The 18481-nt window shown below is 35.4% G+C and overlaps 1 protein-coding gene across 4 annotated transcripts in view; it reads left to right on the forward strand.

The window, feature by feature from the left end:
• The window catches only part of DENND1B (DENN domain containing 1B), a 168426-nt gene that overhangs the window by 100242 nt on the left and 49703 nt on the right, over nucleotides 1–18481 (forward strand). For all 4 annotated transcript variants that reach the window (XM_075422316.1, XM_075422317.1, XM_075422318.1 and 1 more), the window contains 3 exons: nucleotides 4422–4522; nucleotides 10181–10226; nucleotides 11728–11829. In XM_075422316.1, the coding sequence (XP_075278431.1) occupies nucleotides 4422–4522; nucleotides 10181–10226; nucleotides 11728–11829 (249 nt within the window). The remainder of the gene's footprint in view (nucleotides 1–4421; nucleotides 4523–10180; nucleotides 10227–11727; nucleotides 11830–18481) is intronic.

An 18481-nucleotide genomic window follows, 5' to 3' on the forward strand; every position in this document is an offset into this window, starting at 1 on the left:
GATTTTTGAACAACAGTCTTCCCAAGTGGCTGCTTATTGCCATAAGGTGGAAAGTAACTCATCATTCTCTAGAATTTGTGCATTATTTCAGTCTTACAGGGATTTGGTAGTAATCAATTTACTGTCAGCCAATAATGAATTTTGCTAACAAACTTTGTAATATGGTCTCCTACTATTTGGCGAGACTCTACGTCGTTTACATAGGCACATAGTTTCAGCTTTTTTTTTTTTTCAGGAGACAAAGATAAAATTATTGCACCAGAATCGCTACAAAAGTGGCGAAAACACCACATGCGTTCCTTGCAGGGTGATGAAAGCTTATATGGTGATGCTGGCTGCAGTGTCTTATCAGAAGAGATCAGAAACAGAGTGAAACTTTCAGCTGTGCTCAGTAATGCTAGTAAATTCATTGCTGATAGAATGGGGCAGGAAACTTCTTTTCAAGTCCAATGCAAACACTAGGGATTTCAAATTAAATTTGTCTATTTATTAGAGGGTTGAACATGAGTTGTTTTTTAACTAGTTCAAGTCAATTGACTTTTGTTGTTTATGTAATTTAAAAACACATTATTTAAATCAAATTTAAAACCATAATTGGATTTATTTTTTATTTAAAAATTGTTTAAACTAGAAGACATTCTTTGAAATGGAGAAAAACCATCTAAAAATCAAAATTGTTGGAAGCAGAAATGCTGAAAGTTCTGTTCAGTATTGACAAATGGATTTCAGGAGACAAAAACTGTACTTAAAAACTGCCTGCCCATTTTGGTATGGATAGAAGGAGAACTCTGGCAGGTCTTTTCCAGTGCAGTGAACTGTGGGAGGGTGTCTCAACATGGTTTGTTGCCTTAAAACGTGTAATAAACTGTCATATTGCAGTAACTAGGCTCTACAGCACTGTTCTGCTATAATTTAAGATTTTTTTAGCAAAGTGCAGAGTTAAGTAATGATATATTTGTGTGTATATATAAAGATATAGAAACTTTTATTGGACAGATGCTCTCACCTTATATGTACACCTTATCTGTAAAGGGGATCACAGTTCACGGTTGATGTTATCTCCAGTTGTTGCTGGCAGGATAGGTGAGGTTGTACACAGCCTTGAAGATGAATTCAAGGTAATTTAGGATAACAGTTACCTATCTTGAAAAAGATTTTTCTGTTCTATGGCATTTCTCTTCCTACGTGTTTCTTTTAAATGGTAGATCTTGATAATTCGTTTGGAATAGATAGCAATCAATAGACTGGCTCCATATGAATGCCTTTTCCCCTAAATAGCTTAAAGAATTGTTTTCTGCAAAAGACCTCACTTCTTGGTCAAGCAACAGATACTCATTTCTGCACCTAGGAGTTTGTGCTGCGCTTTCTGCCTTACTGTCTCCTCCTTCAGCGTTCGACAGGGTGCCTCCGGGGCCAGCCTGGCTGTGCTCCCAAGCACAGATGCTGTCCGACACCCCACCAAATCCAGCGTCGCCTTTGTAGACGTCTGTGTTCTGATGCAAGCAGTCATGCTCTGCCTGGTCCCCGAATGCCTTTCAGATCTCTTGAACTGTCTGCTTGCTTAAGACGCGCAGCATTATTCCAAGATTTGCAATAGTCCCCATTCTATTTAGAAGAGAGAAAATGTCAGTTAAAGAGGAAAGTTGAATAGCTAATGCATTTGAGAAATGCAGTCACTGTTGAAACAGTAAAAAAGGCAGAAAGAGAATTTGCCAGAAAGTGTGCAATTTTTAATATGAAATCCATAATTATCTTATCAGTATTCGCTTAAAGACAGAGTTGGCACAGTATTAAAATGTCACACAGTTTGAAGAGCGGCAGAATCCCATAGCTGCTTGTGTTACAGGCTGTATACGACAGGAAACTATAAAACTATATTCACACCATACTAAAATGTTTGGAAACCTCCTGCAGCAGCATAGATAAAATGTTTAAATAAGATGTTACATTTAGATGTCATCAAATAGAAAAGCAGGGAACAGTACTGCAAAACCTTGATATGTAAGTAATCAAATCTTTAACTTTCCTGCTAGAAATGCTAACATTTAGTAGATTTTTTTAATTACAAATATGAAATAGATGCCAGTCTGAGTGCCACACCAAAATATGAATTATAAAACCAGAGAGTTGTTAAAGCTTCAGATGTTCTTAAGGAATTATCCACTTCCTCTGTGAGAACTAATATATAACACAGACGTATGCATAAAATAGGAAAATATTTCTTCATGCAAATAGTATAGTCATCTTAATTCATAATTTAAGAATGCCTATTAAGAGGAGGAGGTGATGGCTGTATACATTGGGGGATATCCTGTATAACTGTATGCTCAACTTTATTTCAGTCTGTGACTGAAATACATGAAATGCTAATTTTTACATAGGTAGTTGTGGTTTTAAATTTATAGACTATGTACAATAGTAAGTGGACATACTAATTGGTAATTCCGTATCCGTTTTGAGTAAAAGAGCAAAAACCATGATACTCTGCTTGAATGCACTTTCAGTAGTGTTAGTTAAACTGCAGAGGGAGATAATATGGAAATAAAACTCATAAATCCCACTGTGTAGAAGAGGGATAAGATACTCATTTATTTCTTCCACCAAGTCAATTAATTCTTGGTAACAGCACAGTAATTATTAAAAAAAGCGCCATTATTATAAGTCTAAAATGAGAGTAATTGCAGAGGTTTGATATAAAGCTAAGAAACGAGTTGTTAATGTGAAACGAAGAGTTTAAATACAGGATTATGATATACTTGGCTTTCTGTAGTGTAGCTGTCAGGCTCGGGCAGTTCGCTGGTCAATAGTGACATTCTGTGTGTCAGTGAACAGAGTCTCCTGATACCTTAACCTGCAGTTCACACATTACTGAAACTCCAACTGTCGAACATTCAAGTCCCTTGGTACTGCTGCAGCTTCCAGACTCTCCTGACTGGCTCATGTTTCATTCTTTGGCAATTTGCCCTAATGATATCCCTTAGGAGCTTTCAGACCCTCTTCTTTTCCATATTTAATCGTGTTATATTAATCTGAGTGCTGAGCAAACTACGCTGCACGAATTGTAACTGTCTGTGATATCTGCTGCAATGGTCTTACAATTGTTTTTTTCATTTTTAGTGTAAAAATATAAGTACAAAATTACAGTGTAATTTTTATTTACAACTCTAAATGTCCGAGACAACCAGGGTGTGAAAGCTTTAACTGCTGATCTCTTGCGAAAGAGGATTTTTTTCTGTTTAAAATCCATAATGGTTTAGCACTTGTCGTATGAACAGGATTTACATTTTGTTTTCAGCTCTTGTTTTGTTACTTGTAGAAGTGTATGTCTTATAAACAGTGCTATTATCAAGTTACCCTCGGGTAGTAATTTTGTTGTGATATAAAACATTAGGACAGTCTTGTCTTTTTTCCATAGGCTTAACATCCTCTACATGGGGCATTCCCTTTTTTTTTAAATTTTTTTTTCGTTATTTTATGAGGTTTGTAGTGTTTTATTTACTGGATATAGACTACCTCATTTTGAACACAGTCTTCTCATTGTGTTGTACCTCTGTGGCTGCATAATGAAATAAATAAATTTTATTCCCTGTTAGCCAAGTGGTATTTGATAGAACCAATTTGAATTCTTCAGGTATTGCAGATTATTTTGTTGACTCAAGGAGTGAACTACACAACGTTTCTAATCAATTCTGCAGATTTATTTTTTTAGGAGTGAGTGGGTTCTTTTGTGGTGTGTGTTGTTTGGTTGGTTGGTTTAGAAAATCAGGTTTTGAATGGTAAGCAGATTGTAACACCTACTTTCTTGGTCAAAGAGGCCTGGTGACGCTGGTGCGAGACTTGCCAGTCTCTGCTTTGGGAAAGGAGTTTTGGAAAATTGTAATAAAGTTGCTTTTCTGTTGCAGGGAATATTCAGATTTTTTTTAAAGATAATTTGGAAATCAAGATAGTGACACCGACAGAAATTAATCCGGCTGCTGAGTTTAATGCTCTTCTGTGGCTTAGGCGGAGGTTCAGATCAATTCCAGTTGTTCCAAATAGCAGAAGAGTGGACGGAAAAACTCCCCTGATTCTCTCCCGCTCGGCGGAGCTGAGTGCAGCTGGGGTGCACTCAAATTCGCTGTGTTCGTGGCAGTACCCGTGTTTGATAAACATCAAGTAGTAAATGTTTATTTTCTTTTTTCAAGGAAATAGCTGAGCAAAGCTAACTTTTAATTGACTTGTTAGTCTGGCTTCTTGCAAATGTTGTGTACCAGAGTTCTTCATAGATACATTTAGGCAATTAAAAGTAATTAAAAAATGCTATAATAGGTGGTTTAGGGAGGTTAAGATTCTTACATGTCTAAAAGTTAATTTAAGATTTTGTATTTTCTTTTTATTTGTATTTTATGTTGCCTATTCTGTGTGTGTATTTTTATTTTTAGTTAACTGCTTGTGTTCATGCGTCAGCTGCATTGTTATATCCAATGTATTGGCAACACATTTACATCCCAGTGCTTCCTCCACATCTTCTGGACTACTGCTGGTAAGACAGCTCGCCTATTATCCCCATTTCTGAGATTCTTACCTGTCTTGTAATGCTAAGTAACTGGTGAAAACACTATCTACTTACATAACTAAATATACAGGATCCAGTTTATGACAGCACTTAAGCCAGTGCTTAAATGATGGCTTGAGTAGTGATATTTCAGCATGCCTTTACATGGTGTTTAAATTGGTACCTTGAATTGCAGTGCAGATAACTATCAGTGAAGCACTTACAATCATGTTTGTAGTAACTATTCCTGTTTTGTTGTTAAGAGGATGCATTCAGTAATTTAAATGTGGCTGTGTTACAGTTTTCTTTTATTTGACATTTATTTTAACTTGAGATAAATGGTACCTCTAGAAGCATTCAGGAAAAAATGGATCTGTTTTTCTGGAATCAAACATTAGTAGGCATCAATGTTTCCCTTAGGTCTATGCAGTGATTTCATGTTTGTATTTTAGACTCAGCCGGGTTCAGGATCCTGTCCAACACCTTGCGAAAAGAGCTTAAAATTCCTATTGGTACTTCCAAAATTTTCAATATAAAAATTCTGCTTCTCCTGTCATGTTTCTGTTGACATGACAGACTTGTGGTTTTGACAAATTTTTAGGTTGAACAAGAAAGAACCACTTTTTGAGTCACACGTGCCGGTGTTTAAAGAGTTCAGGCTAAGAAGAGATATACTTTCTTTTATTTGTAATAGTGCACCTGAAACAGGAGTATCCATCCCTGGAGACTTTCACTTTAACCCTGTGGTTTTGTGGTGGAAAAAACCGAACCATTTAAAGCCATTTTAGAGATCAGGGATTGTTATTATATATAAAAATTGAGTCCAAGTCAAATGCCTACCAACATAAGTCTATGTTTCTGTTACTAATGTTTTTCTTCACAGAAATAATTTATGCTTGTATGTTTGCTGGACTTTTCTTCTGGAACACATAAATATTGATGTTCCGTTGAACTCTACCCAGTCTATTGAACTTCTTGTTTTCAAAGAAATTCTCATTATGTTTCCTTAAGTCTCTTTGATATTTTTTGCTCAAGCTTACAATTTTTACCCATGGTATATCTTTTTCTGTGGTAGCTCCTATACTTCATATGTATATTATTTATTGTTTTTAGAAAGAAATCAAATATTATTCTCTCACTCTTCCCTTTACTTTCAACTATAGCTAAGCCTTTCATCTTTAATGAAAGTTTTCTTTTGAAGAAACTCTGCCCTAATTGTTTTTCCTCCTAGCTTTGATAAAATGCACAAAGATGGGGGTAGAGCTTGGATGTATTTGTTTAGTTTTTTGTATTACTTGAGCTTACTACCAGAAGCTTTGTAATTTCTTCAGTGTCATCCATAAATGCTGTTCTCAGAAGGTAGATCCACACCTTTATTCAAGCTGTACCCTGCAGAATGCATCCTGAATACTAGAAGATTTTTTTACTTCCTCTCCTAAGCACAGATAGTGTTTCCAGAAATAATCATATTAGGTGCTGGACATAGCGTCTTGTAATAATGATGATAGTTGAGATTCTAGATCATTATGGTATGACCTGAGGATTTTTTTTACTCATTACTCATTTACTCATTAAAAAGAAGCATGCAGTTTCTTAAACTTTTAAAACTCAATTATATCTCCTTTTCTTTTTCAAAGCAGTACAACAGTGAGAGAAAAAAAAGTTTCCCTTTTTTAGAAATGCTCGAATGGAAACATTCATGAAAGGAAATGCACAACTGATGAATTTACCACAGTAACTAATTCAGATCTTTTAACTTAGATTTTTGTTCGTTCACATTTCTCTGTCTGCTCACGTCTGGTTTGAATGGTTCTTTTGTGAGACAGGTTGGAATAGCATAATAAAAACACATAAAATATTTAGCTTTCCTCATGTTTTGGTGAAACAGTGAATAAATACCTTCCTTATAGGTATATAATATATCAAGTTAGAAAACCTTGATGAATGTATAAGGTAAAAGTTTCTGCTAGGCCAGATGCAGTGTGCAGTCCAAGAGGGTCATGTCAATTTAAAATTAATAAAATTATTTTCTAATGCATTTTTATATTTTCATTTCGATACAGTAAAGTTCTTTTTATAATAAAAAGTGCCTTTTTTCATTTTAGCTTAACATGCATTTTCATACCTAGAAACTACATTGTCATTGCTTCACTTGGACTTTGTTGAGATGTCTCCCATGAACTCTCATTTCCTTAGTGTTGCTCTGAAGTGGTGTTCAAATAAATGAAGTAGGAGATTATCAGTTTGATAATTTTGTTCACTTGAAGGGAGTAAGGCCTTTTTGAACAAAGATAAAATACATTTAAATCTGCTCGTTTAAATATAGGCCCCAATCCTGCAAATTTTCATGGTAATCATCCAACATATTTTGAAGGAAATCCACATTTTTTTTTTATGAGTTGGACTGTATATCTTCAAAATTTCATAAAGTTAAATGATATAATTCTGTTGGGGTTAGAATTTGATAAATTACATACACTGCTCACCTGGTATGTTTTGTGGGCATGAAAAAAGAAAAATATCTCCTTGAGTAAAACTGTTGGGAGTTATATTAAACAATTATTTAGATTGTTCCACTTACCTTTTTAATCAAAAAGATTCTGAGATTCTGTGAGGCAACCTGGTATACGGGCTTGGTTTATAGATAATGCAATGAATGTTGTTAAAGTAGTCCAAAGTCACCGGTACTGAGCAACAATGTGGGCTGTAATGCTGTCAGGATTGGCCTGGTTACTCGCAAGGTCCGGTGTGTGAACATCCTGTGTATTTATTAACTTCAGGATGTTTTTTCCCCCCACGTAGCTTATCTTGGCCTTAAATTCCATTATGATAACTCCAGTGTGAGAATTGCAACAACCATCCAAAAAAGAAAAGATATTAATTTTCTTTTTCTAAAAGACAGCAAAATTTTAGGCAGTGAGACTAATGTTCATTTTAGCTCTAGAGGAAGAAAATGCAGCAGAGTTACTAAAAAATTGAATTTTCTGAATATTTTTCAAGACTTTATTTCTTTTCTACATTTAAGTAAGCAAAAAGATATTGTTGCACTAAGCCCTGTAGGTGGCTGGCTTTCAAGAAAGCTTTTACAAAAATTAAGTTTGATCATTGATATAGTAATTATATTTGAATAAAATTAACTTTTGTAGAGGAAAAAGCTAACTTCATCAAATTTCTCTGTAATTTCTTGGCAAATTAAGTCACTGATAAAAGAATGTATGACAGTTTTGTCTGTGGATGATAAAGCATCTGTTCTACTGAAGCTCTGCTGAGAATATAATGCAATTAGAAAATCCAAGTTACAGTTGCAACATGTCTTTTTATGAGATTTGGTCTGTTCTGAATTGGGATGTACGCATGCTTGTTTTTGTGAGAACGCGACAATTATTGTCCAATTAACTTGCATATTTTGCTTAACACAGTAATTATTTTAGGCAATGATGCTGTAGATTAATAACATTTTTGGTAATAACATGCATAAGCAAGAGAAAACCTATATAGCAGCTCCCAGAAGTATCATAGTAACCAATTTCATGTATATATTACAAACCTCTGCTGTTAAGGCTTCAGAATCCAGCAGTAATAGAATTCATTCTTTGCTGAAAATGATCAAATTGACTTTCCATACCTGCAATTTTCATTTCATGCATTTTCAAGATGTGTTTATCCAATTAGCTTTGTACCTTTATTCTGTTAACTTCTCAAAACTGAAATGGTGTAGCTGTTGCTTTGTTCTGTAGAAAAGAGCTACACACTGCCCTTTTTAATGACAGACTTATTAATGGAGCAAATCATCAGCTATTTTAAGTCTGAACAGGCCTGGTGAAGCTACTAGAACAGTGTCAGTGTACAAGAAAACAAGTGTGCATAAAATGCATACATGATATAGCGCTTGTTTTCACTGTAGTTTCTCCAGTTCACGTTATTTGTAATGCTAAGATAACTCCTACGCGATGAACCTGAGGATCTATTTTGCTGCATGTTCAGCAGAAGAATCCTCAGTTATGTGTCAGTCATAGTCATTCTCATTGGTTTGGTTAAGTATGTTACGTAGTATAAAGCGATCTTAAAATTATAGTGTTTTAAAGCTGTCTGATTCCTCATGGAATATAAAGCTTCTCTGCTCTAGAGGTACACACATTTATGATCCCATGTAACTTGTGTTTAGACCACAAAGGTGTAAGGCCTTAGCCTGGACGAAGTCAGCAGGAGGTATGAAAATTTCTCAGTGTTGGGCTAAGAAGAAGATGTGTGGGGACATAGGAGTCTCCATTTCCCCATTGGAAGCCCCATTGCCTAGAAACCTTAAGCCATGACAATTTGCAATCTCGGCAAACCTATATTTTGATAGTATAAACATGATGAAAGCTTGGGTTGGCCTCAGTTAGTCTGAGTTTTGGGTGTGAAGGGGTTTTTGGTGTGTGGGGTTTTGGCTTTTTGGTTTTTTTGTATCGATCCTCTCCTGTGGGACATTGTCAATGAGAGCAATTGGCTAATCCATAGTGTATACAGATTTTTCTAAAACTTGCTGCAGTCGCAGGCAGGTGAGAATTGCTACTTTTGCTCCCATAGTTGGGACCAAATTGATGTGGCCACATGAACTGATGCAGCGAAGCCTCTCCGTGGGCCTCAGGAATTGAATTGCCAATCAGTCAGAGCCAGTGGCTTAGATCCATGATCAAATTAATACAATGGGAGAAATTACTGTGTGTCAGTTGCCTGTATAGCTTCATATAAGTCATCTTACCTTCCATTTATTTTTCAGAGGTTATTTTTGCTTAGTTTTTCCTCTCTGCTCTGTTAGTATTTCTTTTCCCCCTGAGTTGCTTAAACATGCCTATCCATTGCTCACTTCTCTGGAGTGAGTATTTTCAGTAATCTCGCAGTACCCAAAAGCATGATGATGTTTTTTCCCTTTAGTGCTGGATACTGAATATATTCTTTGTCAGATGTTGCCAGAACACATTCACTAAAGAAGGAAATGGAAGATAGTGGGAAACCATGATAAATTAGCCTGACTAATTCAGTTTCTTGCTTGTGTACTGCGGGAGGTCTCAGTCCAGAGGCTTTGTGTGGATATTTGTTTTATTTTGAGAATATCATTCCTTGTCTTATTCAAATTGAAAATGAGAAGTTTACTATCTTGAATTAAATGGGATATTATACAGCTTCCAAATGCCCAACCAAGTAAGGGTTTCAGAAGCATGTTCAGAGCCAAAACTGGCGTTAATGGTGTTTGCATTGCAGTGGAGTGATGGAACGGGTACCATATGCTCCAGAATGGAGGCTGAAAGCCATTGTAGTTCTAGAGACAGCCCGCTTCTGGAACATCTGCTAGGTTAGCTCTGCCATGCAGTGTGGTTGGTTATTGAAACTAGCTGTGGCAAGCCTTACACATCTTCTCGCTCATACTTCCATAGTTAGGAACAGCGCCTTTTATTTTGTGGTTGTCTGCAGAGTGGGAAAAAAAAAGATTTCCCTTGTCTAGTAAAAATTTCTGTAGCAACTGTGTACATTTAATACAGCTTAAACAGTGAATGTTAACTAGGGACTTTATGTGCCAAGATATTAAATATATTTTGCTCCCTAAATGTTGTAGTAGTTGGTACTTAAAACAATAATTTGGCCTTTTCCACTTTTTTTCTTCAGTGCACCAATGCCTTATCTAATCGGCGTCCACTTAAGCTTAATAGAGGTAAGTTTACTGTACACTTCTGCATACTGATAAGCATGAGGTGTGGTTGCCATAAATGATAATTTTAATGGTAATGCCTGTTTTTTAGCATACAGAATAACAAAATTTAAACTTCAGATGCTTTACAAACTGAAAAATGTCTCTCTCTGAAATATTTTGAAGTGTTTTATGGAGACGTGTAAGTATTACATCAGGATTGTTTCTGTGTCTATTTAATAGCTCAATGATAGCTTTTTTTCCTGTCCTTTTGAGTGGTTCAGCAACAGAATTTCCCAATGATTAGAACAGTTAAAATTTATTCTGGAGTTGCCATCAATCAGAATTCAGCATCATTCTGATTTGCTGGATAATTTACGTTCCTGTCCCTCTAAAAATCTGAGTCTAACATTCATCCCGTAATGCCCATAACTATTAATTTAGAAATGAGTATTTTTTGCCATAAAACACGAGGTACCCTTTTCAGATTTAAACATACAACAAAACAATAGAACTCAGCTAAGTGGTAAGTAATAGCTGGATCATTAGTAGCTTTGCCTCTTTCCATAACCATTTGATGACACCATTAAGCCTATGTGTGTAGTCTGATTATCATGCAGAGCAGATAATTGATTTGGGAACTTTGATTTACACTTCTGCGAAAGCAGTTTCTGACGATCAATTCACATTTGCTAAGCTGATGAGGTGGGTTCTCTCCCAGTCTGAGACACTAGCACTTTTGTGTTTCCAAAGAAGAGCCTTCTATCGTGTACACTTAACTCTAGGCATAGCCTTGTGTTCTCTCAGATCAAATTCTTATGATCTGCATACATTGATCATAATGTCTTGACTAGGATATTTTTCCTTATTCCATCAGAAAATAATAGAACAGAAAGGTTTGCTCTGAAAAAGAAGCCACTCGATTCCTTCTGGAATTATTTCCTGGACCCCACTATTATGCATGATTGTAGGACCATATAGAAAAGAGATCTGTCATTTTTTCCTGAAGGGAACAAATGGTTTAATTCTTAGCTGCTAATCAGGTCCATTGATGAAATAGTATTTCATGTGTTCTGCAACAATACTAGTAGACATCACGTGGCTGCGACTTACGTAAATCTGCAAATAATTTTTGTTTTCTCTGTTTTCCAGCTGATTATCTGATTAACATCATATCTTTCACAAATATGAGGGAGTGAAACATTATGATATGTATAGTTCCAATATAGTTAACTGTGTTTTGTGTAAATCTTGGTTTTCAAGAACTCATTTATTGAATATACGTGCATTTCAGAGATTATTAATATAACCTTACTGTTTCATGAAGAGGGGGTGTTTTAAAAAGCTCCTCTGAATCCTCTGTCTAATTCACAAATCCTGGATCTAAAGCTCAAAATGTTGTGTTTGCCATTATTGTCCATTGTAAAATTATCCTTTCTAATCTAGCATATTATAATAAAAATGTACTTCAGGAGAATGCAATAGTAAAATGCTTTTCCGATATTTTTTTTTTTCCTTTTAACAGAGAGTAAAAAATAGATCACTGGAGGATGTGGTTTTGCTAAATGCTGACACAAACACTCTAGAAACGCCTTTTAATGACCTGAACAACCTACCTGGTGAAGTGGTGAGTCTTACAGATATTTCATTCTTTCTTTCTTATATGGATGCTTGAATTACCAGTAGTTATTTTTGCCTGGTTTTGCTAACTGCTATAAAAGGAATAAGGGGGTGAAAAGCACCAAGTGTAGACCCCTATATTTGAGATTTTTACCTTTTTGACTGTTGAGGAGATGTTGAATGGAACATCATATTCCTTATTGTAAAAGCAGGATCATAATTATAAAGCTAGCTGCATTCATTAGGCATAGCTGCTTTAAACGCAAGAGTCTCTTCATCTCATCTTAATCATTATATTACAAAGTAGGCATTTCTGTCTGCCTAGTGGCATGTCTTGCAAAAGAACGAGAGAGTTTTTGAAGGCAAAAAGAAGGGGGCCAATTATCGGCTTCTGCTTCCCTGCCACCTGCCAGCGTTTTCCTTTTAATTAATGATCTGATGGCACTGGTCAATATAATAAGAAATGCTTGTACAGTTGGGGTCAGAAAATTCAGACTTTGATCTTCTTCAACTTTCTGAAACATTTATTTGTTTTCTCTAAATTATTTCAGTTTTATTTTAATCTCTTTATCCTGCTGAGGGCTGTGTGAATGAAAACCTATACTGTTTGTCATTTCCTTTGGCAGAGCAAAGACTGCTTGCTTAGAATTCTATTTGTAAATTAAACTGCAAACCCAGTTTGTCATAAAAGACATCTGATCCTTTTGAAATGACGAAAACTGTCTTTTGTCTGTAAAGGATGATAAATTAAGTGCCAGTTCTTTCTGGACTTTGATCTTGCAGAGGGTGTCATATGTGTGTGTGTGTGTGTGTGTGTGTGTCCCCGCCCTTTTTTTTATTCGTATTGCCTATAGGGAAACATATTCTGTGTATCATTTTAAATAGTCACGAAATTCACTTACCTTGTTTTTCCCAACAGAGCTCTAAAAGAATATCATTGTGAACCACTGTTTTGATTATTTAGTTATAGACGCTCAGGCTATCACAAATGGTTGTCAAGACAAAGAATTTTATATCGAAATGTGAAATCAAAGAATTGCATTTTCTGAAATTGTAACTCATAAAAACAAACTGTCTTAATCAAAGTAAGGCACTGTAGTGACAGTGTGTCTTTTGGTTTTGTTGGTAATTCGTATATATTTGGTACAACAGGAATCAAACTCGATGACTATATTAATGTCAGTTCCCTTTGATTTTAATGATGTTAAAATCCAGACTTTTTATAGATCATGTGGTCAGTGTTTCTTTTGACTGAGTATCAACTATAGTTCAGAAATGTAAAAGACTGTACCAAAATTATTCTGATGTTTTGTGATTTTACATTAGTGTATGAAAAAGTATACACACATATGTATATTAAATAATTTTGACTGAACTCTATCATTCAAGAGTATAACAAGTAAAAAATGAGTCATTTTCTAGTGTGTCAGTAACTGACCTTGCATTCAGTGAAAAAGGTTGAGTTTATAATGTCATGGAGGTACATACCTCTTGTCAAGTAATAGCTAGATGCAGAACTGAGAATTAGGCATCATCTTCCATAAGATACTGGAGTTGTAGCTGGAGGTCCTTTGAACAGTAGAAATGGCTACTTGTCCAATGGGAGGGACTTCTCATGTATTTTACAGATGCATATCAAAATGATCTCTAAATGAGTAGGGTAGCATGAAGAAAATAGGGATAGAGCTCTTTATACTTTTAGAAGTATTTTCTCCCTCAGGATACATGCATGTTACTGTTATTAATGTTAATGAAGGTTATCCAAGTGTACAGACTATACAGCAGACTTAAAATATTTCATTCCATATCCAATATAGAACAAAACAGAACAACTGTGTTTTACGCAAAATATGCTTGCAGTGTTTGAGGATTTTATAATGAAGCTTTTAATTTGAATATTCCTATCTCTTCCTTTACTTCAGTCTGTAAAGCACTTTAATTAAAACAATTTAATGGAAAACATGCACAATTATAGTTGGAAAACCTGGAAATACAAGGCACAGACAATGCCCATGTTTGGCTCGTAAAAAGACAAAATGCTTTTCCTTCTTTTGCATTCATGAAGGGCAGTGCAACTGCTAACATCTTGGTAAAAATTATAACACGTAGAAGTGTGGAGTCAAAATGGTAAGTCAGACTTGAAACATTAAAGCCAATGTCAGATACATACACATGTGAAGCATTTTAACCTATATAAATAAACCTGATAAGCATACATACAAAGGTGTAAAACTTCTGATCAAAAAAATATAAGGAGTACCTCTGAAGGGTGTTAAAGTAGGATGAAGAACTCAAATATGAAAGAAGTTCCAGTCTTACTATCCCTTTCAAAAGTTGATTCCAGGTTGGTTAACAGCCAAACAAAAGAAATGCAGTATTTTCAGAGTTTTTTAAACCGTTCCTTGTGTCCGAAGGAAACTGAGTAATTATTTTCATGATCAATAAGCCTGATAGTGTCCTCACAGCATAGGTATTTAATAATTTACCCATGTATAAGTAATATGCTGATTAAAATGCTCGGATTGTGAATTTTTTCATGATAAATCTAAGATTGAAAAACATTATTATATGGCATTGTCTAATAAACTATATAATAAATTAACTGAGATTTAAAGGCATTTTTAAATCATTCACTTAAGCATTTAAATTATAGTTACAGGCTAGGTGACTTTCTATGCATGTGAACTCTATTATTCTGTCAGACTGACCAGTGGTCTTGACTGTGCAAAGGTCAGTGGTCACAGTTGTCCTGAATTACCAGTCCTTTTTTCATGTGGACCCTCTGCTGTGTTGCATGCTGTAATCTTCTTAATGGCTTCATTCCAATATTCACACATAATATTTTAGATTTATTGACTGTTAGAAATACTACCATGCCAGTAGCAGTTCCGCTACTCCTAAGGTTTTTAAAATTGGAAAAATAAATCAGTGCAAGACTTTCAGGAATCCTTTGTTTTCTCAGAGAGGGGAAAAACCCTCTTTTTCCTGTCTCCTGACAAGAACACTTGTTTTTAAATTTCATCATTTCACTGTGAATTTGTCTATTATTTTTTAATTAAAAAAAAAAAGAAAATAAGTAGCTACTTCTGTGGGAGTAAATTTCCTAATACAATAATACTTGGATTGCCACTTTAATAATGTAAGACATTAGAAAAAGAACATTTGTGAGGTATATAAATTAGTGGAGACCATAGGCACAAATTTATAATCTTTGGGCCTCATCGCAGTGAACTCTGACAAAATGACTATTCCTTTGCTCAAATTTGAACGCTTTCAGAAAAAGCTTGGAGAATTGAGTCATCACGTTTAGCAACCAAGTCTTACTGAGTGCTCCATAGACTAAGCAGAACTTTTATAAGTATGATCTTCAGGAAACAATAGGCTTTATAGGTTTTTAGCATCTTCTGTGGTCGTTAAATTTTGTTAACCGTAAAACATACAGAGCTGTTGAAAGATGCGTAGCCTTTGTAGAGCGTGGTGCCTGCACACTATGATGCAATACAGAATCTGAGCAATTTTTAGTTTTGAGATTCCTAAAGTCACAGGATTTTAACACTGTAAATTGGGCCTATGAACTGTTTCAGTAACATTTGAAACGTAGACTGTAATTCATGTAGAAAATTTAATTTACTTTATAAAACAATTTATGGGAGTGCAAATTATTTCTGAAAATACAAAGATTAATAGTCTTATAAAGAAGTTATGGTCGATGTGTAACAGTGCAACTAAAGAGAATTTTTGTAAAATTTTAATATCATAATTTACTATGTTTTCACATCAGAAAATAGCCAAAAATATTACTAATACATTTTAGAAACTCAGAGAAGTCAGCGGTGTTTGCAGTGTTATGAGGCAAATATTTATTTTGAACAATAGAACAATCTTCTTGGAGTTGGAATTCTGTTAAACCTCAATATAGTTTTAGAAGCTAGAATGTGAGATTGAAAAGTACAGCTAGTTTTGAAAACATTTTTTAAGTAGTTGTTTTCATCTAAACGAGTGTGATTAAATGCTAGAGGGCTATCTGAGATGCCTGCATCCTGTGTATGTAGAGAATATCAAGTATATATATGCATGCATAAGTTTTTACAGGAGCAAAGGCTTTGATTAATAGTTACATGATTTTATTAATTTATTTTTAAGAAGTTCTATTCTTCTACTCGCATGGATGTTGAAGAGATACTAGTGGGGCTTTGCTTCTGATCAGATAGTTGTATTTTAGGAATCTTAGAAAGGAGATAGGGCGATTTTTAAAAAATGACACTTTTTGTTTTAATGACCAACACAATATGTTTCTACATTTTAGATGCACTTAATTACATATGAAAGCAAAATCACAAATGAATCTCGTGCTTTTGAAATGTCTGAAAAACTATTATATTGATTTAAACCTTCCCGAAGCTCTGATTGCTCTTCATTGGTAGCGTTTCGTGGTCCAATGAAGTCACCTTCTAAAGAGAAGCTGTTGCTAGAAGATAAAAACAGTTTGCTTCTAGTGTAAATGAATAATACCATTTCTGAAATGGATCACTAGTGTCTTCCAGAAATAAATTTTAACAGCATGCTAACCCCTGTGGTTTGTTTGTTTGCAGTTCTTTATTTTTAAACTTTGTAAAAGGCTATTTCTACTTAAGACATGCAAAGAAAAGGAGAAGAAAAGTTTGGCATTCTTTATCATAGATAGGTAGATGGATTAAAGCATATATAAGGAAAAGATTTTGATAAAGATGCTGCTTGGTGTTTCTTTGGCGTGGTGCTGGAACTGTGTATTTTCTTTGAAATTTTAAGAGCTATCAATGATGTCATGCAAAGGGGTCTCGCACTTCCTTGGTTTTAGATTCATGGATCTAAGCAATCACAATCCTGCTGTGCACCAAGTCTAAGTAGTTCAGAGTACCCAGTCTCTCATCTGTACCTACTGCATTGACTGCAATAACTACTTTAGCACTCTGTCTTTGAACTGTGGAACTGGGAGAATTTGCTGACAACCCACCCAAATATTCAGCTTGGGTATGCCATCACTCAGTGGTGGGAGAAGGAAGCACTGTCCCTCTGCATGCACGTTTGCTGACCTCAGCTTGAAGGAAACCTGGGCAGGTCTCAAGGGTGCTTCACGCGTGCTGCAGCCAGGGTTCCGGTTGTGAGGACTGGGGAATCAGGGTTATGGCCCACGTTATCCCTGCAGGCTTTTTCTTAAGAGCACTGTGCTCCTAGTACTTCTGCAGAATAATCTAATAGAGCTCTTCCTGGCTTTTAGCATTGCCTCCTGAGAGAAGCAGAAGTTGGAGGAGCTTTCTTTGAACTCCAGCGTAGCCTTTCTGAGGCTTGAACTCCCTCCAGAGTGGCAGCATGAAAATGTGCATCTGACTTACGCTTTTTTGTGCTGGGGAACCCGCCTCCAAACTGCCACCCGTTGGGATATTCTTAATATTGTTGAACTAATAACGTACCAATACTGCAGTGAAGCGGGCGATTTGTTGCTTTCTGTTGTTCTTTTTAACACGTTTTTGCCTAAAGCAGCCGTTTATTGATTTCTGTTAGGGTACACAGGGCCTGCCAGAACTGAGAAAATCAGAAAATACCATTTTCCTTCACATCCCCCACTTTGGCCTATAATTCCTCTGCTCTACATCATTTTTACCTCCTTTCTTCTCTTACCCTGTCTTATTGTCTGCCATAATTTCCTCGAACTCACAAGGTATAATTTAAAAGAATGTAGAGAATTTTCTACCTTTTCCCTCATATTTAGAAGAAGCTTTGTCAGGCATGACAGAGACAACATTTTAAGGCTTACAGCTGTTTTTTTGACCTCAGGTTACTGCTTTTGTTTTAGTGCAACTGAGCTAACGTTGTCGGGCAGATTTCCCTTATACAAAGAATAGAGACATTTATTTCCCCAAGAATTAAATAAGCCTTATTTTTGATAACTTAAAAATAATCATGAAGCACAGAACAAAAAAAAACCCCAAAACCAAGGGATGCATTTATGTTTTTCAACCTTGAACTGCTTAAGTGGGTTTTGTACTCAGACTTGTACTTTTTTTTTCTTTTGAGTTGTAAGTTAAAAACATAAATGAGCCTTGGTGTATGCTTTCCATGGGCTAAACGAATCAGGCTCTAAACTTTTATCTAGATCTATGGAGCTTGGATATAAATTGAAAAGATCACAGCTATGGGGAAAAGACCTATACTGTAAAGGCCTTTCTGCATAGATTATGAACATCATAACTCAATAATTTTTTTTTCAAAACTATAGTATAATTGGACCCAATGGGGGTCTCTCTCTTTGATCAGATCACAGTAACTGTGACTTTACACTGGAAAATGTCACTACTGTGAAGGTTTATCACCTGTAGAGCTGGTCTTTTCTCTGATGCCATGTTCAGTTCTCATTAGCATTATTCAAAGTTTAGTTGTTAATTAGGCTGACACTTCAATTACAATCATCATCTACAAGAGCAGTCAGGACTGCTTGCATAAAAAAGCTAAAAGATACTCATTCTTGCATGTATTTCTAAAAGAATGAAAGCTGTTTTGCTGATAGTTTGTGTTTATAATGTTCTGTTTAAAGAGTAACTCTTAATGTTACTTTGTATAGTATATAGCGACTTAAATATTGCTTTATTTGGTATATTGCAATACAAAGGGGTGTACAAGCA

This window comes from Opisthocomus hoazin, chromosome 6, assembly GCF_030867145.1.
Source record: "Opisthocomus hoazin isolate bOpiHoa1 chromosome 6, bOpiHoa1.hap1, whole genome shotgun sequence".
In the NCBI taxonomy this organism is placed as follows: Eukaryota; Metazoa; Chordata; class Aves; order Opisthocomiformes; family Opisthocomidae; genus Opisthocomus; species Opisthocomus hoazin.